Here is a 25640-nt window from a genome sequence, read left to right on the forward strand (position 1 = left end):
TGAGATAAGTAATGCAAGATATGTAAATATTATTAAAGTTACTAGTGTTCCATTTCTTAAAGTGGCCAGTGATTTCAATAGGCAGCAGCAGCCTCTAATGTCGAGACGACAACGGACACACACATACCAAATCAAATCAAATCAAATTTTATTGGTCACATGCGCCGAATACAACAGGTGCAGACATTACAGTGAAATGCTTACTTACAGCCCTTAACCAACAGTGCATTTATTTTAAACAAAAAAGTAAGAATAAAACAACAACAAAAAAGTGTTGAGAAAAAAAGAGCAGAAGTGAAATAAAGTGACAGTAGGGAGGCTATATATACAGTAAAATAAAGTGACAGTAGGGAGGCTATATATACAGGGGGGTACCGTTGCATAGTCAATGTGCGGGGGCACCGGCTAGTTGAGGTAGTTGAGGTAATATGTACATGTGGGTAGAGTTAAAGTGACTATGCATAAATACTTAACAGAGTAGCAGCAGCGTAAAAAGGATGGGGTGGGGGGGCAGTGCAAATAGTCCGGGTAGCCATGATTAGCTGTTCAGGAGTCTTATGGCTTGGGGGTAGAAGCTGTTGAGAAGTCTTTTGGACCTAGACTTGGCACTCCGGTACCGCTTGCCGTGCGGTAGCAGAGAGAACAGTCTATGACTAGGGTGGCTGGAGTCTTTGACAATTTTGAGGGCCTTCCTCTGACACCGCCTGGTATAGAGGTCTTGGATGGCAGGGAGCTTTGCCCCAGTGATGTACTGGGCCGTACGCACTACCCTCTGTAGTGCCTTGCGGTCAGAGGCCAAGCAGTTGCCATACCAGGCGGTGATGCAACCAGTCAGGATGCTCTCGATGGTGCAGCTGTAGAATTTTTTGAGGATCTGAGGACCCATGCCAAATCTTTTTAGTCTCCTGAGGGGGAATAGGCTTTGTCGTGCCCTCTTCACGACTGTCTTGGTGTGTTTGGACCATGATAGTTCGTTGGTGATGTGGACACCAAGGAACTTGAAGCTCTCAACCTGTTCCACTACAGCCCCGTCGATGAGAATGGGGGCGTGCTCAGTCCTCTTTTTTTTCCTGTAGTCCACAATCATCTCCTTTGTCTTGGTCACGTTGAGGGAGAGGTTGTTGTCCTGGCACCACACGGCCAGATCTCTGACCTCCTCCCTATAGGCTGTCTCATCGTTGTCGGTGATCAGGCCTACCACTGTTGTGTCGTCGGCAAACTTAATGATGGTGTTGGAGTCGTGCCTGGCCATGCAGTCATGGGTGAACAGAGAGTACAGGAGGGGACTGAGCACGCACCCCTGAGGGGCCCCCGTGTTGAGGATCAGTGTGGCAGATGTGTTGTTACCTACCCTTACCACCTGGGGGCGGCCCGTCAGGAAGTCCAGGATCCAGTTGCAGAGGGAGGTGTTTAGTCCCAGGATCCTTAGCTTAGTGATGAGCTTAGAGGGCACTATGGTGTTGAATGCTGAGCTGTAGTCAATGAATAGCATTCTCACGTAGGTGTTCCTCTTGTCCAGGTGGGAAAGGGCAGTGTGGAGTGCGATAGAGATTGCATCATCTGTGGATCTGTTGGGGCGGTATGCAAATTGGAGTGGGTCTAGGGTTTCTGGGATTATGCTGTTGATGTGAGCCATGACCAGTCTTTCAAAGCACTTCATGGCTACAGACGTCAGTGCTACGGGTCGGTTGTCATTTAGGCAGGTTATCTTAGAGTTCTTGGGCACGGGGACTATGGTGGTCTGCTTGAAACATGTTGGTATTACAGACTCAGTCAGGGACATGTTGAAAATGTCAGTGAAGACACTTGCCAGTTGGTCAGCACATGCTCGGAGTACACGTCCTGGTAATCCGTCTGGCCCTGCGGCCTTGTGAATGTTGACCTGCTTAAAAGTCTTACTCACATCGGCTACGGAGAGCGTGATCACATAGTCGTCCGGAACAGCTGGTGCTCTCATGCATGCTTCAGTGTTGCTTGCCTCGAAGCGAGCATAGAAGTGGTTTAGCTCGTCTGGTAGGCTTGTGTCACTGGGCAGCTCGCGGCTGTGCTTCCCTTTGTAGTCTGTAATAGTTTTCAAGCCCTGCCACATCCGACGAGCGTCAGAGCCAGTGTAGTATGATTCAATCTTAGACCTGTATTGACTCTTTGCCTGTTTGATGGTTCGTCGGAGGTCATAGCGGGATTTCTTATAAGCGTCCGGGTTAGAGTCCCGTTCCTTGAAAGCGGCAGCTCTACCCTTTAGCTCAGTGCGGATGTTTCCTGTAATCCATGGCTTCTGGTTGGGGTATGTACGTACGGTCACTGTGGGGACGACATCATCGATGCACTTATTGATGAAGCCAGTGACTGATGTGGTGTACTCCTCAATGCTGTCTGAAGAATCCCGGAACATGTTCCAGTCTGTGCTAGCAAAACAGTCCTGTAGCTTAGCATCTGCGTCATCTGACCACTTTTTTATTAGCCGAATCACTGGTGCTTCCTGCTTCAGTTTTTGCTTATAAGCAGGAATCAGGAGGATAGAGTTATGGTCAGATTTGCCAAATGGAGGGCGAGGGAGAGCTTTGTATGCGTCTCTGTGTGTGGAGTAAAGGTGGTCTAGAGTTTTTTCCCCTCTGGTTGCACATTTAACATGCTGGTAGAAATGAGGTAGAACGGATTTAAGTTTCCCTGCATTAAAGTCCCCGGCTACTAGGAGCGCTGCATCTGGATGAGCGTTTTCCTGTTGATTAATGGCCTTGTACAACTCATTCAGTGCAATCTTAATGCCAGCATTGGTTTGTGGTGGTAAATAGACAGCTATGAAAAATATAGATGAAAACTCTCTTGGTAAATAGTGTGGTCTACAGCTTATCATAAGATACTCTACCTCAGGCGAGCAAAACCTTGAGACTTCCTTAGTATTTGATTTTGTGCACCAGCTGTTGTTTACAAATATACACAGACCGCCACCCCTTGTCTTACCAGAGTCTGCAGTTCTGTCCTGTCGATGTAGCGTATAGCCCGCTAGCTGAATGTTGTCATTGTTGTCGTTCAGCCACGACTCCGTGAAACATAAGATATTACAGTTTTTAATGTCCCGTTGGTAGGATAACCGTAATCTTAAATCGTCAATTTTATTCTCAAAAGATTGAACGTTGGCTAATAGGATTGATGGGAGAGGCAGTTTACTCGTTCGCCGTCGGATCCTTACAAGGCACCCGGATCTGCGTCCACGATATCTCCGTCTCTTCCTCACGCGAATGACGGGGATCTGGGCCTTGTCGGGTGTCTGTATGATATCCTTCGCGAACGCCTCGTTGAAGAAAAAGTCTTCGTCCAATTCGAGGTGAGTAATCGCTGTCCTGATATCCAGAAGCTCTCTTTGGTTATAAGAGACGATGGCAGAAACATTATGTACAAAATAAATTACAAATAACGCGGAAAAACACACATAATAGTACAATTGGTTAGAGGGCTGTAAAACGGCAGCCATCTTCTTCCGGCGCTGTTCATAGAGCGCACACACGCGCACGCACACACATGCGCACGCACACACACGCGCACGCACACACAAACAGGTGTAGGGAGAGAGGAGAGGGTGCTACATCACATGACAACATGCCCAGGGACTCTGCTGTCCTAGCTTCAGGGGGAAGCTGGTTTCTACCATTGGGGTGCCAGGACAGAGAAGTGCTTGGATTGGGAGGAGCGGGAGCTGCCCTCCCGTAAGGATGGGAGGACCAAGAGACCAGAGGTGGCAGAATGGAGTAATCTGGTTGGGGTGTAGGGTTTGAGCATAGCATGAAGGTATGGAGGAGCAGTACCTCTTGCTGCTCCGTAGGCAATACCCTAGTCTTGTGGTTGATGTGAGCTTCGACTAGAAGCCAGTGGAGAGTGCGGAGGAGCGGGTGACATGGGAGAACTTGGGAAGATTGAACACCAGGCGGGCTGCATTGTTCTGAATAAGTTGCAGGGGTTTGATGGCACAAGCGGGAAGCCCAGCCAACAGCGAGTTGTAGTAGTCCAGACGGGAGATGACAACTGCCTGGATTAGGACCTGCGCTGCTTCCTGTGTGAAGTAGGGTCGTACTCTACAGATGTTGTAGAACATGAACCTGCAGGAGTGAGTCACTGCTTTGATGTTTGCAGAGAACGACAGGGTGTTGTCCAGGGTCACGCCAAGGTTTTTTGCACTCTGGGAGGGGGGACACCATGGATTTGTCAACCATGATGGAGAGGTCTTGGAGCAGGGAAGCTCCGTCTTGTCGAGGTTGAGCTTGAGGTGGTGGGACAACATCCAAGCTGAGATATCTGCCAGGCATGCAGAGATGCATGACGACACCTGGGTGTCAGAAGGGGGGGAAGGAGAAAAGTAGCTGAGTGCCATCCGCATAGCAATGATAGGAGAGACTGTGTGAGGATTTGACAGAGCTGAGTGACTTGGTGTATAGAGAGAAGTAGTGAGAGCACGGGGTGCAGACACAGACCCTCTCCACGTGGTAGGAGCGGCCTGCCAGGTAGAATGCAATCCAGGAGTGTGCAGAGCCTGAGACGCCCAGCCCTGAGAGGGTGGAGAGGAGGATTTGATGGTTCAAGGTGTCGAAGACAGCGGATAGATCTTGGAGGATGAGAACAGAGGAGAGAGAGTCAGCTTTGGCAGTGCGGAGAGCCTCCATGACACAGATAAGAGCAGTCTCGGTTGAGTGACACATCTTGAAGCCTGACTGGTTAGGGTCAAGAAGATCATTCTGAGAGAGACAGTGAGAGATTTGGTCAGAGACAGCATGCTCAAGTGTTTTGGAAACAAAAGAAAGAAGGGATACCAGTCTGTCGTTTTTGACATCAGAGGGCTCAAGTGTTGGTTTCTTGAGGAGGAGAGCAACTTGGGCCATTTTGAAGTCAGAGGGGACACAGCCAGAGGTCAGGGATGAGTTGATGAGGGAAGTGAGGAATGGGAGAAGGTCTCCAGGGATAGTCTGGAGAAGGGAGGGGGGGATTTAATTTATTTTACCCTTATTTGGTCCTCTGTAGCTCAGCTGGTAGAGCACGGCGCTTGTAACGCCAAGGTAGTGGGTTCGATCCACGGGACCACCCATACACAAAAAATGTATGCACGCATGACTGTAAGTCGCTTTGGATAAAAGCGTCTGCTAAATGGCATATTATTATTATTATTAAGTGAAAGAGTGGTGTGGAGCCTTCATCTCTTTCCTTCTCCGAATAACTCGGCAGAACAACTCGGCAGAATAACTCGGCAGAACAACTCGGCAGAACAACTCGGCAGAACCGTCTGTGTTTTGGCGATGGTCTTCGATTCTTAAAATGAAACCAATGAGATAGTGAGATTCAGAGTTATAGAAGCCATTGGAAATCCATGTCACAGAACATCACATTTATTGAAAAATTAGAAAATATTATTTCTCAGCTGATACTTAGGTCCTAGTTTTATCGAGGGGGTTTCCTTGGTGTGCCTGTGTAATGTATCATCTTTAAAGCAGGGTCGCTGTGGGAGCTCGTCCTGGGTCCTGAGCAGTTGATTTGGAGCGGGAGTGTGGCACAGACACCCCAGCCTAAGGCTATGGGTCATCTTTCATCGTTTAAACGGAAGGAGCATCCTCTCCTCTCCTCCTGTCTGGATCTGCTGCCCAGCTAAGATGAGAGATAACAGAAAGCCCCTACCGGCAGACCTAGGTTCAAACGCTATTGGAAATCTTTCAAACACTGAGTGTTTGCTCTGGTCTGCATGGAGTGGCAGATGTGCAGGGTTTACAGTGTTGGTACTATTCTAATCTTTCATTAAGCCATGCAAGCTCAATCAAGCACTGATTCATTATTTCAAATTATTTCAAATATTATTTGAACCCAGGTCTGCCTAGCAGTGGTGTTGGAAGAGACTGTTTATCACGCACTCCATTGAGTCAGTCTCTCCAAGGACCACACCCCGAGCAGAGGCACTGACCATTAAGTCTGTTCACAAGCTTTAGCCTAAGCGGAAGGAGGGGAGCGTGGTAACAGCGTTGGTAGGCTATAACCTTGGTTGCAGGTCTTCTCTCCTTATCATTTATCTTCATTGACAGGATAAGGGGTTAGGGTGGGTAACACTGAGTTAGCTCTACAGTATATACACATTAACAACATGACATAGCCTACAGAACTAACCACAGTATACAGACCAATTCGCTGTACTCATAATATTTAGGAGAACTATCGCCTTATGGTGAGGATAGCCCAGTTGCAATCCCGGCTTCAGACGCAATCGTTAGGCAAGGGCAATTTAAGTGTAGGAAAGGATTAAACAGCGACCAGTAAATACAGGTAGTAGTGTTAATCCCCCGCACAGTACCCGCAGCTGGACAATTTTCTGACAGCTTCTGGAAAGAAATGCTGTCGGCTTGCTCAACCGGTGTGGCTCATTCAGCCGATAGAAACGTTCAACCAGTTTTCCCCACTAAGCAACGAGTTGGAGTCAGCACCAGAGCCTTCTCAGGCCTCTCCTCCACCCGTTACGGGGTCTGAGCCGCTGAAGCCTCCAACCATTAGCACTGACAAATTGAAATACCTAGTCATTGGCAACTCCTTTACCAGCAATATTAGACTTAAAATGAATCATCCAGCGATCATATATTCTTTACCAGGGGGCAGGCTATCGACGTAAAGGCTCATCTGAAGATGATGCTGACTGAGGCTAAAACTGGTGAGTGTAGAGTGTATAGGGATATTTTTATCCATGTCGGTACCAGAAATGTCAGAATGAAACAGTCAGAGGTCACCAAGCGCAACATAGATTGTAACTTTGCTAGAAAGATGTGTCGGCATCGAGTAATTGTCTCTGGCCCCCTCCCTGTTTGGGGGAGTGATACAGACTCACACAACTCAATCGCTAGTTGAAAACTGTTTTCTGCCCCTCCCAAAATAATGCATTTGTAGATAATTGGTGCTCTTTCTGGGACCCACCCACAACCAGGACCATGCCTGGCCTGCTGGACTCCATCCTAGCTGGAGGGGTGCTCTCATCTTATATATCAACATAGACAGGGCTCTAACTCCTCTAGCTCCACAATGAGATTTACATTTTAGTCATTTAGCAGACGCTCTTATCCAGAGCAACTTACAGTTAGTGAGTGCATACATTATTAAATTTTTCATACTGGCCCCCCGTGGGAATTGAACCCACAATCCTGGTGTTGCAAACGCCATGCTCTACCAACTGAGCTACATCCCTGCCGGCCATTCCCTCCCCTACCGTGGACAACTGTGCGCCGCCCCATGGGTCTCCCGGTCGCGGCCGGCTACGACAGAGCCTGGATTCGAACCACGATCTCTAGTGGCACAGCTAGTACTGCGATGCAGTGCCTTAGACCACTGCGCCACTCAGGAGTCCACACAGGGTGCAAGCCAGGCTGCAGGCTGTTTACAGCATGCCAGCTTAGTGGAGTCTGTCCCTAGAACAGTCAGTGTAGTCAGCTCAGTTTTCTCCATTGAGACTGTGTCTGTGCTTTGATCTTGGTCGGGCAAAACTTAACATGGCGGTGTTCGCCTTAGCAATCTCACTGGAATATAGACCTCCTCCATTCCTGTCATTATTGAAAGAGATTGTGATAATACCTTACATCTCAAAATAGGACTACTTAATGTTAGATCCCTCACTTCCAAGGTAGTCATAGTCTATGAACTAATCACTGAACATAATTACATGAACTTGATGTGATTGGCCTGACTGAAACATGGCTTAAGCCTGATTAATTTACTGCGTTAAATGAGGCCTCGCCTCCTGGTTACACTAGTGACCATATCCCCACGCATCCTGCAAAGGCGGAGGTGTTGCTAACATTTATGACAGCAAATTTCAATTTACAAAGAAAAAAAAATACTGCATTTTTGTCTTTTGAGGTTCTAGCCATGAAATCTATGCAGCCCACTCAATCACGTTTTATAGCTACTGTTTACAGGCCTCTTGTGCCGTATACACTGTTCTTGACTGAGTTCCTGTAATTCCTATCGGACCTCATAGTCATGGCAGATAATATTCAAATTTTTGGTGACTTCAATATTCACATGGAGAAGTGCTTTCGGAGCCATCATTGCCACAATCATATCCTGCATCTAGTTTTGTCCCATGGAATAGATATTGTGGATCTAAATGTTTTTCATCATAATCCTGGACTATTGAACCACCATCGTATTACATTTGCAATCGCAAAACAAATAATTTGCTTAGACCCCAACCAAGGATTATCAAAAGCCGTGCTATACATTTTGATACAACCCAAAGATTCCTAGATGCACTTCCAGACTCCACCTACGCAAGGACGGAGTACAAAAATCAGTTAATCACCTAGCCAAGGATCTAAACTTTACCTTGCGTAATAGCCTGGATGCAGTCGCACCACTAAACCTCCACCCCTCAAAAAAAATTGTCACAATAAACTAGCTCCCTGTTATACAGAAAATATCCGATCCCTGAAGCAAGCTTCCAGAAAATTTGAGCTGAAATGGTGCTCCATCAAATTTGACGTTTTCTGACTAGCTTGGAAAGACAGTACCGTGCAATATCAAAAAGCCCTCACTGCTGCTCGATTAGCCTACTTTTCCAACCTGATTGAGTTATCAGAACTCAGGATAAGACCCAGATGTAGACAGTTTGAATCACAGATGTTTATTAACAAAATAGGGGGCAGGCAGACGACAGGTCAAGGGCAGGCAGAGGTTGGTAATCCAGGGCAGAGTCAGTAAGGTACTGAACGGCAGGCAGGCTCAGGGTCAGGGCAGGCAGAGGTCAGTAATCCAGGGCAGTGTCAGACAGAGGGCTGTGAGACAGAGGTTTAATCCTTGATACATGAAAAGTGGGATGTGTACGGAGGGTGCGGGGCAACAGAAGACGAACAGCAGAGGGGCTAAGGATCTTAGAGATGGGGAAAGGGCCGATAAAACGGAGGGAAAGTTTGCAGATCCTGAGTGGACAGCCATACCCTCTGCCCGAGACGATAACGGGGAGCCGGGGTCCAGTGGCGGTCCGCCTGTCATCGATACGAGGTGGTCTTGAGAAGAGCAGACCAGGCTCTCTTCCAGGTACGGCGACAGCGGCGGACGAACATCTGGGCCGAGGGTATGTTGACCTCTTGCTCTTGCTCAGGGAAGAGCGGGGGCTGATAACCCATCGAACACTCGAAAGGCGAGAGACCAGTGGCTGGGCAGGGGAGAGTGTTGAATGCGTATTCTACCCACACATGTTGTATGGTAATATTTTATGTATCATTAAGGAAAATGTTGGGAAATGTCAAAGATAAAATATAGTAAACATGATTGACAAGTCCAGATGCATGTCTAAATAAGGAATATAGTCAATACAATGTGTAAACATGCTTTGATGAATGTATGTATTTTATTTTTTAAAGTATCTGAGCCATGCCACCAATATAATGAGATAAGGGAAAGAGGCAAAAGCGCCCATGGCCTTTTGGAGTAAACAACATGTGTTATTGGACTTTCAAAGATAATAGTGGCGTGGCAGTTAAATATGTTAATCAGTGATCTTAAGGGGAGTAGCTTTGTAAGCTATGTATACATGACTGTGCATTTGTGTGTGTATATAAGAGATCTCTAAGCCAAAGAGAGACAGCCGTTCCATGGAGTGGCTCGGCTTTGTTACGCAATAATAAAGTCTAATTTCTGGATTCACAAGCTCCAGTCTCTTGAGAGATATTTTTGAGTTGACAATTTTTTTGTCAAATATTTGGCGAGCTTGCCAGGAGTTGAAAAAAAGGTCCAGAGACGGTGTACATCTGCAGTTATGAAACGGCTTGGACGGACCATACAAACAAAAGCGGCCGCTTTTAAAAGGTAAGCCAAGTTCTTACTTATATAGTATAAACATTTGTGTGGTTCGATCCAGGGCACGGCATCAGCTGCAGAAATACCAAGTAGGTCTCTCCAAATTTAAGAACCAGAAAATTAGAGACTGGGAGCTTTTGAATTTAAGAATACATGTCGATGTCACTCTGTTGTTCGTCTGAACCGTCTGTTCAATTGATTTGATTCATTTGATTCATTTGATTCATTTGATTCATCCTGCTGATCGCTCTGTCTGGGTCATTTCGGCACGGGCGATTGTCCATCTGGTTGAGCGATCAGACAATAACATGTTAAGTCCTACGAATACCGCTATAAACGTGTCGAGGAAGTGTATCATTTATAGGCTGCTTAGGTAGGCGAAATCCTGTGCAATACTGCTTATTTTCTGTGTCGAGGAAGTGAATCAGAGAAGAAGGGAAGAATTTACAGGTCGCTTAGGAAAGCGTAGTAAAAGTCCAGGTGTGTCGAGGAAGTGTATCACCTAGGGGGCTAAATAAATAGAAATCCTGTGGATACCGCTTTGGAGAGCTAAAATTAGCGCTCCAGAGGGCTGAACGGGCAGGTGGCTAGCTAAATTTGGGACCTACGGTTACCGCTCTAATGAGGAATTCATTGTTAGAGGTCTGCTCGGGTAGGTGGGGCGTTATCCTGTGTTGTGGTGATGCCAAAGTTAGGCAGGGTCGATCAGGTAAAAAAGTTAGGTCATTCTGAGTAGGTGAACGGGTTAAACAGTCACTAAGGCTTCAAAATATAGAGAAAGTGTTAAATAGAGTAGGTCTGATCATGTGGATGAGTGGTTTGCTTGGGCTACTGTGAGTCATTAAACTGTCTGATTCATTTGGGCACAAGTGGCTGCTCATCTGTGTGAGTGAGAATAATAAGAAATCCTGCAAGTAAATAGCCTTTCTGTAAGGAAATGAAATATATTTGAGGTCGTTTGAAGCTTCTGTCTGATGGAGAAAGGGCGTGCCTAATCTCACATTAGGAAAGAGAAGAATAAATGGTGCGTGGATATTCATTGACCAACTGAGTGTAGAAAATTCACGTTACCAGGATGGGTAGAATAAATCCTGTTGGAGGAACAGGTCACGTGTACCGGTGTGATCATATGATGTCTATGCATTGTATTTTGATCAATCTTTTAGGGTATGTTTCTGACATTATATTTAGAAACTTTAGAGGTGATGTAGTATTATGATAAATTGACTACAGTAAAATAATAACTGGGATAGGGTTAACATTCCAAATTTGGGCCCTTTGATAGAATAAAATATTCCTGTAGGTTATACAAATAGTAATTAAGCGTGTTTGAGAACAACATTGTATAAATATGGAATAAGAGTGGTATAAATGGTGTAAATGAGTCGCACTCTGAAGTTTGAATGATGAGATATAGAGGTGTGTATGATAATTATATATACATGATCTAGTTCTCGGGTAAAAGAGAGTCGTACTTGCTTGACTGTATCGAGCTGAAAGATACGTGACGCCACACTCACTGCCATTCTGGACAACATGGATATCTTCCTGGAGATTGTGACCAACCCAGATGGCTACTACTACACCCATAATACTGTGAGTTCCTAACATCAGAAATGGGTCTTTATTATTACTAATCCATCCACTGATCCTCTGTAATGGCAGATCTGATGCTTCATTCATTCATTCCGTGTCAGCTAGAGTGAATGCGCATGGAGTCTTACCAAACCATTGAATATGTTGACCTTGCATGTTCCACAGAACTGTATGTGGCGTAAGAGCAGGAAGCCCAACCCTGGCTCTTCCTGTGATGGAACTGACCTCAACAGGAACTGGGATGCTGGTTTTGGAAGTAAGCTATGTCTTCTATCGGCTTCTTGAACGATGCTCAACACATTCTGTTTAAAATTGCATAAACTGTCCACAAAAAAGTTTGTCTTACTACAGCCTTTCCCAAACCCGGTCCTGGGGACCCCAAGGGGTGCAATTTAGTTTTTTGCCCTAGCACTACACAACTGATTCAAATTATCAACTCATCATCAAGCTTTGATTATTTGAAACAGTTGTGTAGTGTTCGGGCAAAAAAAACTAAATGTGCACCCCTTGGGGTCCCCAGGATGCTGCCTTATTTAATTGTCAGGATTAAATACGTTGTTGTGTTTTTTTGTTGTTGAGAAAATGATCTCCTCCCCTATGGTGACTTACAGTTTCAAAGGAAGTGTGTCAATGTTGTGGTTGGACTGTCCCTGGCGTGATGTTGGTTGTATTCCACTCTGTTTCCCTAGCCGCCGGCTCTAGCAGTAACCCATGCGATCAGACTTACCGCGGGCCCAAGGCTCACTCGGAGTCTGAGGTCAAGTCCATCGTGGACTTTGTCAAGTCTCATGGCAACCTGAAGGCCTTCATCGACATCCACAGCTACTCCCAGAGGATCATGTACCCCTATGGCTACACTGCAACCCCCTGCAAGGACCAGAGAGAACTGGTGAGTCTGGCAGAGACAGTCTTCCTACCTTCCCTTGACCGTTAGCCATGTCTCAGTCATTTGTCTTTTGTATGTGAGGCAATAATGCACTTTATATCATCAAACAGGGTACAACTGGTTTTGCTTAAGGCCTTTGACAGGTCAAGTCAAGGTCAAGCTCAGTACACACAAAAAGGAAACGTTTTGCCATCGAACATGACCTTAAATTGTCAAAAGCTGTACAGGTCTCTTGACGTTATTTTACATTTCACCCACAGCACGACCTGGCTAGGAAGGCCATCACTGACCTGGCTACCCTGTATGGAACCTCCTACAGATACGGCAGCGTTATGACCACCATATGTAAGTGACGGGCCACTCACTTTCACAAAAAATACATGAAAGGCTACTTCTTAGGCTCAATACAGCCACAACAAGGTCTAATACAGGAACAACGTATACAAATAATGTGCTTATCTTCCATTAGACCGAGCCAGTGGCATCACTATTGACTGGTCCTACAACCAAGGCATCAAATACTCCTACACCTTCGAGCTGAGAGACACTGGTCTCTATGGTTTCATCCTGCCAGCCAATCAGATCCTTCCTACAGCCAAGGAGGCTTGGCTGGCTCTGATGGCCATCATGGAGCACACCAAGGACAACACCAACTAGAGGGGTCACCATGACATCTACAATTGTGTATATATATATATATATCTCTATGATACGATCATGTGAACGCCTGTGCAAAACAAAGTTATGCTTTTCTGTACTGTTGTAGATATTCAGTATGTAGCTCAAGCTGATGATACCATGAAGTCCACAAGAGTGCACTAGAAATCATGTCAGTAAAATGGACCAATGAATGAATACGTGAGACCTTCGGTCTTCTGTTGTCTAGTTCATTTAATTCACATTTTCAAACACTACGTGAGATAAAAAAGGCTCAACAAAATGACCAGTTCGCATCAGAATATACATTGTGCGTTTTATTTAATATAAAAAAACTAAACTGAGATCAACCAGTTTAATGGATGGAGCGTAATGGACAGAGCTAATGTGTTTATTGTCAGGAGTTGAAATGACAGGCTTCTTGCATCTGGTTCACACACACAAACAGGCCAGACTTCAGCCTCAGAAAGGTATTGCACTCCTCAAAAGCCCACTTTTTACAGTAAATGCACTTTTTAAAAAGACCCTGCAATTTATCTTCACCTCAAAAATAGCCAACAAAGAAAATACAACAAAGTTTACAACATCATAAAGCACAAATACTGTTTCACATTTTCACGTGGATCGGACGTATCAAGGTGCTCCTCTTGGGGTAACCATGACTACCACCCCATAATGCCCTCCTCCACCATGATGATGCTTCATCATAGGCTGCATGACATATGCCTTCACCAAATCTTATGAGAACACACACACAAACATGTAGTGCTTCTGAGCCTCTCACTTCATATTACATGTGGTCCTCTGTAGCTCAGCTGGTAGAGCACGGCGCTTGTAACGCCAAGGTAGTGGGTTCGATCCCCGGGACCACCCATACACAAAAACAAAAAAAACAAAAAAAATGTATGCACGCATGACTGTAAGTCGCTTTGGATAAAAGCGTCTGCTAAATGGCATATTATTATATACAACTTACTCATGTGTAAATCCAAATTATGCCTCTCACCAACCCCATGTCAGGCAAAGATGCACAGACAATAGAATTTTCATGACAAACGCAGCTAATATATATGACAGTTCCAGTAGAATAAAAAGCAGGAAAAAGTTATGTGTACATATATTAGTGTCAGAACAAATTCCAGTTAATTTAGTAGAAAGAAATACACTGTGTAGAATGGGGGTCCAGATTAAATGCAGTTCAGAGGGACTAATAATAGTTAAGGAAGGGGTATGTCCACAGAAGGTAACGGGGAAACCATCATCACATTAGTAAACTATTTTGGTAGAAGGGCCGCGGCTTTTGTGGAGCGACGGGTAACGGTGCTTCGAGGGTGACTGTTGTCGATGTGTGCAGAGGGTCCCTGGTTCGAGCCCAGGTAGGGGCGAGGAGAGGGACGGAAGCAAAACTGTTACATTGATGCTGTTGACCCGGATCACTGGTTGCTGCGGAAAAGGAGGAGGTCAAAAGGGGGGTGAGTGTAACCGGTGTGAAATGGCTAGCTAGTTAGCGGTGCGCGCTAGTGGCATTTCAATCGGTGACGTCACTCGCTCTGAGACCTTGAAGTAGTTGTTTCCTTTGCTCTGCTAGGGCCACAGGCATGTGGGAAAGTACCACAAACGAGGCAAGGGATAGCATATTTGAGATTTCGAGGTAACGAAGCATGTTGGGGGTGATGGAGTGGTAGCAGTGCGGCTAAGGAAAAGCCTAGGGGTTTAAGTCTTATGGGATTTTATTTTGTTTTATGTGCGCTGAATTGTTAGAATAGGAACAAGGAAAAGGGAAACACCAGAGTAATGTCAAATAGATTATGAGCAAAAATATAGGAATGTTAAAGTAAAACAATTGGGTTAGATAGTTTGGGAGAATTTGAGGGAGAATGTGAAAATAGGGGGTGTTTAAACAGATAGCCTTTGGAATACAGGGACCCCTCAAAGAAAAATCTATCAGGCATTAGATAGAAATGGGTATTAAGAATGAGTGATGAAACATAATGATTTGTCATGTAGACAATGTTAATAGGGATGTTTTGGATTGGAAATTAACTCAACTAAACTGTTATGATCTGTCCTTTCCTGAGGTTACTACGGATGGTGTCGTAATGCATAGCAGAAATAATTCGGTCCAGAACGGTGTAAACCTCAATAAAAACCAAAAACCCTCTACCCGGCTGAAGAGGAACAACAAAGGCGGAGAAGACGTTCCTGTCCGACACCACCTCTGCCAGGAGACCTGAATCCAGCATCAAATCAAAGCAATCAATTGCCTTCTCTTTTGTGCCTTTTCTCTCAAGAATGTGACAGGAGTCCATGTGGAGTGAGCAGGAGGAGAGAGGTCTATGCAAATGCAACGTTCTTCCTAGTTTGGGTATACTGGTTTGCAAATGGACATAACAGAATGATGGTGAAGGTGGGGCGGTTCAGGTGTGACATTGGAATTGGGACATTGCCATGGGGGTAATCCAAGATGAACTATGAAGCTATCTGAAGAACATAATGAAGACCTCAGAAGATTGAGTGCCGGTAGAGGAAGGGACTGTTAGTTGAGGTAGTATGTTGATTAAGGAGGTATTACACTACTAAATTTATAGTAATTTGGACTAGGAATGCATTAAGATACTGATCTGTTGTAATTCTCGTTATGAGGAAGTTAATGCTAGAATTATTATAATATAAATATACATTCCGCCAGTGTCAATTTGTGCCAAGGTGAGAGTTTTAACTTTGAATGATGGAACAAAGGTGACTAACTAAGAATTGTCATTCCAAAGTTGTTTTGGGTAATTAATTTGATTATGATTGTAAATTATTAGTGGACTGATTGATCTGAATAAGTTATTAATATTAATGCTTAGTGATGTTGACATTGCAATTAATGGATTAGATACTGATATTGATTATTTTGATTGTTATAATACTTGTGATATGGGTGAAAAAGGTTATGTAAGCTAAAGATATTGACACATTTACATTACATTTTAGTTATTTAGCAGACGCTCTTATCCAGAGCGACTTACAGGAGCAATTAGGGTTAAGTGCCTTGCTCAAGGGCACATTTACGTCATTTAGCGACTTTTTTTTTTGGGGGGGGGGGGGGGGGTGGGGGGTGGTAGAAGGATTAGTTTATCCTATCCCAGGTATTCCTTAAAGAGGTGGGGTTTCAAATGTCTCCGGAAGGTGGTGAGTGACTCCGCTGTCCTGGTGTCGTGAGGGAGCTTGTTCCACCATTGGGGTGCCAGAGCAGCGAACAGTTTTGACTGGGCTGAGCGGGAACTATGCTTCCACAGAGGAAGGGGAGCCAGCAGGCCAGAGGTGGATGAACGCAATGCCCTCGTTTGGATGTAGGGACTGATCATTCTTTGGGTGTAGGGACACCATTCTTAACATGTCCTAGATATTATTGTTAAGACAAAGTTGCATATGTTGATGTGATAGGATACTAACACATATATGGGAAATGCTATAACTAAACAAAAGTGGGGAACAATGTTTATAAAGAAATACACCCAGTTCAGGGAGCTCCAGGACAGTAGGTAAATGAATATGGGAAATTTTGGGAATTTGGGAATCCTGAATGTTTGTATGAAGTTGTTCCTGGGGGTGGATGGGCCTGCCATGGTTACAAAGCCTAATAGAAAAACTTGGAGGTTAATTTAGAGGAAAACCTTCCAAACTTGTATCCAATACCTGACTGGGCTCTGGGTCCTCATCAGGATGGGTCAAACAATGAGGAATATATATTGGTTTAAATATATGCATATGAAAAGTAACCACATATGGCAAGGATAAGAATAAGTAAATGCGCATGCTTACATTCATTTTAAAATTAATCTTTGTATTATTTGGGACATTGTTGGAATGTCCCAAAGGGGGGATTATATGGTAATATTTTATGTATCATTAAGGAAAATGTTGGGAAATGTCAAAGATAAAATATAGTAAACATGATTGACATTTTATAAGTCCAGATGCATGTCTAAATAAGGAATTTAGTCAATACAATATGTAAACATGCTTTGATGAATGTATGTATTTTATTTTTAAAAGTATCTGAGCCATGCCACCAATATAATGAGATAAGGGAAAGAGGCAAAAGCGCCCATGGCCTTTTGGAGTAAACAACATGTGTTATTGGACTTTCAAAGATAATAGTGGCGTGGCAGTTAAAGATGTTAATCAGTGATCTTAACGGGAGTAGCTTTGTAAGCTATGTATACATGACTGTGCATTTGTGTGTGTGTATAAGAGATCTCTAAGCCAAAGAGAGACAGCTGTTCCATGGAGTGGCACGGCTTTGTTACGCAATAATAAAGTCTAATTTCTGGATTCACAAGCTCCAGTCTCTTGAGAGATATTTTTGAGTTGACTATTTTTTAGTCAAATATTTATACGACAGTTGCTGGCTCCAGGTGGTGGGGTTGGCGGAGACGAGGCAACGAAGAGTCGTCTCCAGGTCCTGATTGGCTCGCTCCGACTGGCCGTTAGACTGGGGGTGAAACCCGGAGGACAGGCTGGCTGATGACCAAATGAGTGTGCAGAACGCCTTCCAGAACCGGGACGAGAACTGAGGACCATGGTCGGAGACCATGTCCACCGGAAGGCCATGGATCCGGAAGACGTGCTGCACCATGAGCTGGGCCGTCTCCTTGGCAGAGGGTAGCTTGGGGAGGGGAATGAAATGGGCGGCTTTGGAAAACCTGTCCACCACCGTGAGGATAGTGGTGTTGCCATCAGACAGAGTTTGCAAAGGAGTCTTATTCTGAGCACAGACAGTGCAGGCGGCGATGAACGAGGAGACGTCAGGGAGCATGGTGGGCCACCAAAAGCATTGTCGCACAAAGGCCAGGGTCCGACAGGTGCCAGGGTGGCTGGCAGGCCTGGAGGAATGAGCCCATTCTAGGACTGGGGAGCGGGCAGCATCTGGGACAAACATCCGGTTAGCCTCCGTATCCTCAGAGACTCTCGGTGGGAACTCAGTAACCTCGGATTCTCTCAGGAACGTAGACGCCGGGAACTTCCGGGATTCCTCGGAGGCGAGGTGGGATCCTTGGGCGAGCGAGTGGGACCGGAATCAGACCTCCTCTCCCTCCTACATTCCCGTAGCCGCCCATCGATCCGGATGGTCAAGGCGATGAGCTAGTCGAGATCCGTAGGCAGCTCCTGGGCTGCGAACTTGTCTTTAACCTCCTCTGATAATCCATGTAGGAACATGTTGAACAGGGATTTCGGGTTCCAGGCACTCTCGGCAGCCAACGTGCGGAAATCATCCACATAGGCCGCCACACTGCGGGAGTCTTGACAAAGCTGGAGTAACTTCCGGGCAGCCTCTCTCCCGCATAACGGAGAATCGAAAACCTTTTTCACCTCAGCCACAAACTCCTCCAGACTGAAGCACACGGCAGATTGTTGTTCCCACGCCTCCGTAGCCCAGGCGAGAGCCCTCCCGGACATCAGCGTTATGAGATACGCTATCTTCAAGCGGTCCGAGGGGAAGGACGAGGGCTGCAGCTCGAAGATGAGGGAACACTGGGAGAGAAACGCCCGACAGTTTGCTGATTCTCCAGCGAAGCTTTCCGGAGGAAGTAAGCAGGGTTCTCGAGAAGCCGGGGTGGCCTGGAGAAATGCGCTGCTGACAGCGGGGTTACTGAGGGGCTGGGAGGTTACTGTCGTGGCTGGCTGCCTAACAGATAATCTGCGCAATTGGTCCAGCAATGTATTCAAGGCACGGTCATGGCGTTCCGCCAACATCTGGAATCCTTCCATAAGACCTCGAAGTAACTCCTCGTGCCTCCCAATGGTGGCTTCTTGGGAGGAGACGGCGTTGTGGAGCTGGTCCGAGTCTGCTGGGTCAGTCATGGCCAGTTCGTACTATCAGAACTCAGGATAAGACCCAGATGCAGACAGTTCAAATCACAGATGTTTATTAACAAAACAGGGGGCAGGCAGACGACAGGTCAAGGGCAGACAGAGGTCGGTAATCCATGGCAGAGTCAGTAAGGTTCCGAACGGCAGGCAGGCTCAGGGTCAGGGCAGGCAGAGGTCAGTAATCCAGGACAGTGTCAGACAGGTACAGAACGGCAGGCAGGCTCAGGGTCAGAGCAGGCACAGTGGTCAAAACTAGAAAACAGGGAAAGGGAGAAACAGGAGTACTGGAAAAACACGCTGGTAGGCTTGACGAGACAAGCACAAGACAGTTGAAACAGATCAGGGTTTGACAGTACAAAAACAAAAATGTATACTGTTGCAAAGCTAACGAAAAATCAGCATTCCCCATGTGAGGATGGCCTTCACTTCAGCAGTGATGAACTTCTTAGACAAAAATACCATTATTATTAGAAAACAAATTATGGACTCCTCTTTGAAAATGCGTATTTCTCCAAAACTCAGTTGTCCTGAGTCTGCACAGAACTGCCAGGACCTCGGATCAATGGACACACTCAAGTTTTTTTATCCTGTATCCCTCGACACATTTACAAAAATAGTCATGGCCTCTAAACCTTCCAGCTGTCTACTGGACCATATTCTAACTGTATTACTGAAAAAAGCTACTTTATGTGCTTGGCCCTCCTATGTCGAACATAATAAATGGCTCCCTATCCTCCGGATGTGTCCCAAACTCACTAATAGTAGCAGTAATAAATCCTGAAAAACATTTTAAAAACCAATCTGCCTATATCGAATCTCCCATTCCTCAAAAAAACTTTTTTTTAAAGCTGTTGCTCAGCAACTCACTGCCTTCCTGAAGACACATAATGTATAGAAACACTCCTGTTTGGTTTTAGAAACCATCATAGTACTGAGACCTCACTCGTGAAGGTGGTAAATTACCAGACCAAGGCTCTCCATCTGTCCTCGTGCTCCTAGACCTTAGTGCAGCTCACGACACCATCGATCACCACATTCTTTTGGAGAGATTGGAAACCGGAATTGGTCTACGCGGACAAGTTCTTGCCTGGTTTAGATCTTATCTGTCGGAAAGATATCAGTTAATCTCTGTGGATGGTTTGTCCTCTGACAAATCAATGGTACGTTTTGAGTGTTCCTAAGGTTCTAAGACCACTATTGTTTTCACTATATACTCTTGGTGTTGTCATTCAGAAACACAATGTTAACTTTCACTGCTATGCAGATGACACACAGCTGTACATTTTGATGAAACATGTTGAAGCCCCAAAATTGCCTACCCTGGAAGCCTGTGTTTCAGACATAAGGAAGTGGATGGCGGCAAATGTTTTACTTTTAAACTCTGACTAAACAGAGATGCTAGTTCTAGGTCCCAAGAAACAAAGATATCTGCTGTCGGATCTCACAATGAATCTCGATGGTTGTACAGTCGTCTGTACACCTCGGCGTTACTCTGGACGCTGACCTTTCTTTTGACGAACACATAAAAGATATTTCAAGAGTTGCCTTTTTCCATCTTTGTAACATTGCAAAAATCTGAACTCTTTTGTCCAGAAATTTTGCAGAAAAGCGAATCCATGCTTTTGTCACTTCAAGATTAGACTACTGCAATGCTCTACTCTCCGGCTACCCTTGGGAGCAATTTCCAAACGCCTGAAGGTATCACGTTTATCTGTACAAACAATAGTACGCAAGTATAAACACCATGGGACCACGCAGCCGTCATACTGCTCAGGAAGGAGATGCATTCTGTCTCCTAGAGATGAAAGTACTTTGGTGCGAAAAGTGCAAATCAATCCCAGAACAACAGCAAAGGACCTTGTGAAGATGCTGGAGGAAACAGGTACAAAATTATCTATATCCACAGTAAAACGAGTTCTATATCGACATAACCTGAAAGGCCGCTCAGCAAGGAAGAAGCCACTGCTCCAAAACCACCATAAAAAAGCCAGACTATGGTTTGCAACTGCACATGGGGACAGAGATCGTACTTTTTGGAGAAATGTCCTCTGGTCTGATGAAACAAAAATAGAACTGTTTGGCCATAATGACCATCGTTATGTTTGGAGAAAAAAGGTGGATGCTTGCAAGCCGAAGAACACCATCACAACCGTCAAGCACGGGGGTGGCAGCATCATGCTGTGGGGGTGCTTTGCTGCAGGAGGGACTGATGCACTTCACAAAAAAGATGAGGAAGGAAAATTATGTGGATATCTTGAAGCAACATCTCAAGAGATCAGACAGGAAGTTAAAGCTTGGTCGCAAATGGGTATTCCAAATGGACAATGACCACAAGCATACTTCCAAAGTTGTGGCAAAATGGCTTAAGGACAACAAAGTGAAGGTATCAGAGTGGCCATCACAAAGCCCTGACCTCAATTCTATAGAAGATGTGTAGGTGTCACGTTCGCTGAAGGAGGAGGACCAAGGCGCAGCGTGGAAGGTGAACATACTTATTTATTAAATGATTACACGAACAAAACAACAAATCGATACGTGACGTCCAAAGGTGCAAAACACAAACCTACACAGGAACAAGATCCCACAAACACTGTGGGAAAACAGCCTGTCTAAATATGGTTCCCAATCAGAGACAACCAGCAACAGCTGACACTCGTTGCCTCCTGATTGAGAACCACTCTGGCCAACATAGATATACATGAACTAGAATAAACAAAGAACACTCACACCCTGGCTCAACATACAAGTGTCCCCAGAGCCAGGGCGTGACAGTACCCCCCCCCAAAGGCGCGGACTCCGACCGCGCCAACCAAATACCACAGGGGAGGGACCGGGTGGGCACTCCGCCTTGGCGGCGGATCCGGCTCCGGGCATGATTCCCACTCCCTCTCTAACCCCCCAAAGTACCCCTGGTCCGGTCTGGCCCTGCTGGCCGGAGCTGGACTGAACACCGGTGGAGCGGATTGCTCTAGCTCCGGCGTGGAGCAGCTGACCGGTGCCGGACCAGGCACCGGTGGAACAGGCACGGGCTGTGCCGGACTGACGACACACACCACTGGCTTGGTGTGGGGAGCAGGAACAGGCCGGACCGGGCTGGCGACGCGCACCACCGACTTGGTGCGGGGAGCAGGAACGGGCCGGACCGGGCTGACGACACGCACCACTGGCTTGGTGCGGGGAGCAGGAACGGGCCGGGCCGGGCTGACGACGCGCACCACTGGCTTGGTGCGGGGAGCAGGAATGTGCCGGACCGGGCTGACGACACGCACCACTGGCTTGGTGCGGGGAGCAGGAACGGGCCGGGCCGGGCTGACGACACGCACCACTGGCTTGGTGCGGGGAGCAGGAATGGGCCGAACCGGGCTGACGACGCGCACCACTGGCTTGGTGCGGGGAGCAGGAATGGGCCGAACCGGGATGACGATGAGCACCATAGGCTTGGTGCGTGGAGCAGGAACAGGCCGGGCCGGGCTGACGACGCGCACCACAGGCTCGATGCGAGGAACAGGAACAGGCCGGACCGTACTGGGGACACACACCACTGGCCCTACGCGGGGATCAGGAACGGGCCGGACCGGACTGGTAACACACCCCAGTACCTCTCGCCGTGCCTCTACACTTTCCCTCCCCTCTGTGACCAGTGGCCCCCTTAACCTGGCGGCCTCCTCTGCAAACCCGCTGGACCGCTCTATCGCGGCCTCCTGCTGCCCCGTCGTCCACCGCGTGAGCCCCCCCCTAAAAATGTTCTGGGGGTCTCTCCTCCCTGTGGGCCAGGCCTCCATAGCTCTCGCCAGACTTTTGCTCCTCTGCTTCCAAGTCCAGCCTCTCTCCTCCTCCCGTGGCTTGACCCAGTCGAGGTTGATGTCCTTTAGTGATACCTCTGGCGTTGGCTCCTGGACACACTGCTTGGTCCAGTCTAGGTAGGATCTTCTGCCACGTTCGCTGAAGGAGGAGGACCAAGGCGCAGCGTGGAAGGTGAACATACTTATTTATTAAATGATTACACGAACAAAACAACAAATCGATACGTGACGTCCAAAGGTGCAAAACACAAACCTACACAGGAACAAGATCCCACAAACACTGTGGGAAAACAGCCTGTCTAAATATGGTTCCCAATCAGAGACAACCAGCAACAGCTGACACTCGTTGCCTCTGATTGAGAACCACTCTGGCCAACATAGATATACATGAACTAGAATAAACAAAGAACACTCACACCCTGGCTCAACATACAAGTGTCCCCAGAGCCAGGGCGTGACAGTAGGCAGAACTGAAAAAGCGTGTGCGAGCAAGGAGGCCTACAAACCTGACTCAGTTACACCAGCTCTGTCAAAAGGAATGGGCCAAAATTCACCCAACTTATTGTGGAAAGCTTATGGAAGGCTAACCGAAACGTTTGACCCAAGTTGAACAATTTAAAGGCAATGCTACCAAATACTAATTGAATGTATGTAAACTTCTGACCCACTGGGAATGTGATGAAAGAAATAAAAGCTGAAATAAATAATTCTCTCTACTATTATTCTGACATTTCACATTCTTAAAATAAAGTGGTGATCGTAACTGACCTAAAACAGGGAATTTATACTAGGATTAAATGTCAGGAATTGTGAAAAACTGAGTTTAAATGTATTTGGCTAAGGTGTATGTAAACTTCAGACTTCAACTGTATATGTATATACAGTACCAGTCAAAAGTTTCAACACACCTACTCATTCCAGGGTTTTTCTTTATTTGTATTATTTTCTACATTGTAGAATAATAGTGAAGACATCAAAACTATGAAATAACACATATGGAATCATGTAGTAACCAAAAAAGTGTTAAACAAATCAAAATATATTTTAAATTAGAGATTCTTCAAATAGCCACCCTTTGCCTTCATGACAGCTTTGCACACTCTTGGCATTCTCTCAACCAGCTTCAGCTGGAATGCTTTTCCAACAGTCTTGAAGGAGTTCCCACATACAGTGGGGAAAAAAAAGTATTTAGTCAGCCACCATGTCACGACCGTCTTGAAAGGGAGCAGACCAATACGCAGCGCGTTGAGTGAACATGATGACTTTAATAGTAAAGCACGTCAATACAAAACAAAAGACGATAGTGAAGTCCACAGTGGCAATGACTGTACAGGAACAAAAACCCACAAATCCCACAGGAAAACAATCAGAATAAATATGGCTCCCAATCAGAGATAACGAGCCGACAGCTGACACTCGTTACCTCCGATTGGGAGTCATCGACCAAACCTAGAAACGAACCCCACAGAAATGCAAACAAGAAATACACCCAAAACCCAACATACCCAAACCAAACCCCAACAAAACAAATACACCCTGGCTCAAATATAAAAGTCCCGGAGCCAGAGTGTCACAGTACCCCCCCCTAAAGGTGCGAACTCCGGGCGCACCAGCATACAGTCTATGGGAGGGTCTGGGTGGGCGTCTGTCCACGGTGGCGGCTCTGGCCCTGGTCGTGGTCCCCACCCCACCTTAGTCACTATCCGCTTCCGTAGCCTCCTCCATATGACCACCCCCCAACTAAACCCCACTGGATTAAGGGGCGGCACCGGACTAACGGGCAGCACCGGACTAAGGGGCAGCACCGGACTAAGGGGCAGTACCGGACTAAGGGGCAGCACCAGGATAAGGGGCAGCACCGGGCTAAGGGACAGCACCGGACTCAATGGCGGATCCTGGCTGGCTGGCTCTGGCGGATCCTGGCTGGACGGCTCTGGCGGATCCTGGCTGGACGGCTCATGGCTGGCTGAAGGATCTGGCTGCTCATGGCTGGCTGACGGATCTGGCTGCTCATGGCTGGCTGACGGATCTGGCTGCTCATGGCTGGCCGACGGATCTGGCTGCTCATGGCTGGCCGACGGATCTGGCTGCTCATGGCTGGCCGACGGATCTGGCTGCTCATGGCTGGCTGAAGGATCTGGCTGCTCATGGCTGGCTGAAGGATCTGGCTGCTCATGGCTGGCTGAAGGCTCTGGCTGATCCTGTCTGGCAGAAGGCTCTGGCTGATCCTGTCTGGCGGAAGGCTCTGGCTGATCCTGTCTGGCGAAAGGCTCTGGCTGATCCTGTCTGGCGGAAGGCTCTGGCTGATCCTGTCTGGCGGAAGGCTCTGGCTGATCCTGTCTGGCGGAAGGCTCTAGCGGCTCCTGTCTGGCGGAAGGCTCTGGCTGATCCTGTCTGGCGGAAGGCTCTGGCTGATCCTGTCTGGCGGAAGGCTCTAGCGGCTCCGGTCTGGCGGACGGCTCTGAAGGCTCATGGCAGACGGGCGGCTTATGCAGCGCTTGGCAGACGGACAGTTCAGACGGCGTTGGGCAGACAGGCAGTTCAGGCGCCGTTGGGCAGACGGGCAGTTCAAGCGCCGTTGGGCAGACGGGCAGTTCAGGCGCCGTTGGGCAGACGGGCAGTTCAAGCGCCGTTGGGCAGACGGGCAGTTCAGGCGCCGTTGGGCAGACGGCAGACTCTGGCCGGCTGAGACGCACTATAGGCCTGGTGCGTGGTGCCGGAACTGGTGGTCCCGGGCTGAGGACACGCATCTCAGGGCTAGTGCGGGGAGAAGGAACAGGGCATGCTGGACCCTGGGGACGCACATAAGGCCTAGTGCGTGGTGCCGGAACTGGTGGTCCCGGGCTGAGGACACGCATCTCAGGGCTAGTGCGGGGAGTAGCAACAGGGCATGCTGGACCCTGGGGACGCACATAAGGCCTAGTGCGTGGTGCCGGAACTGGTGGTCCCGGGCTGAGGACACGCATCTCAGGGCTAGTGCGGGGAGCAGCAACAGGACGCACAGGACTCTGGGGACACACAGGAGG

General features: G+C 47.1%; 1 protein-coding gene across 1 annotated transcript; it reads left to right on the forward strand.

The window, feature by feature from the left end:
- Positions 1-8888: 8888 nt before the first annotated feature.
- On the forward strand, positions 8889-12949 carry LOC311115225 (carboxypeptidase A1-like; the record flags this gene model as incomplete). Its single annotated transcript, XM_084190421.1, has 6 exons — positions 8889-8990; positions 11311-11406; positions 11572-11662; positions 12096-12295; positions 12553-12637; positions 12762-12949. The coding sequence occupies 6 exons, from the start codon at positions 8889-8891 to the stop codon at positions 12947-12949; spliced, it is 762 nt and encodes a 253-aa protein (XP_084046547.1).
- Positions 12950-25640: the final 12691 nt, after the last annotated feature.

This window comes from Coregonus lavaretus (assembly GCF_964263955.1).
Source record: "Coregonus lavaretus genome assembly, contig: HAP1_SCAFFOLD_366, whole genome shotgun sequence".
Lineage (NCBI taxonomy): Eukaryota > Metazoa > Chordata > Actinopteri > Salmoniformes > Salmonidae > Coregonus > Coregonus lavaretus.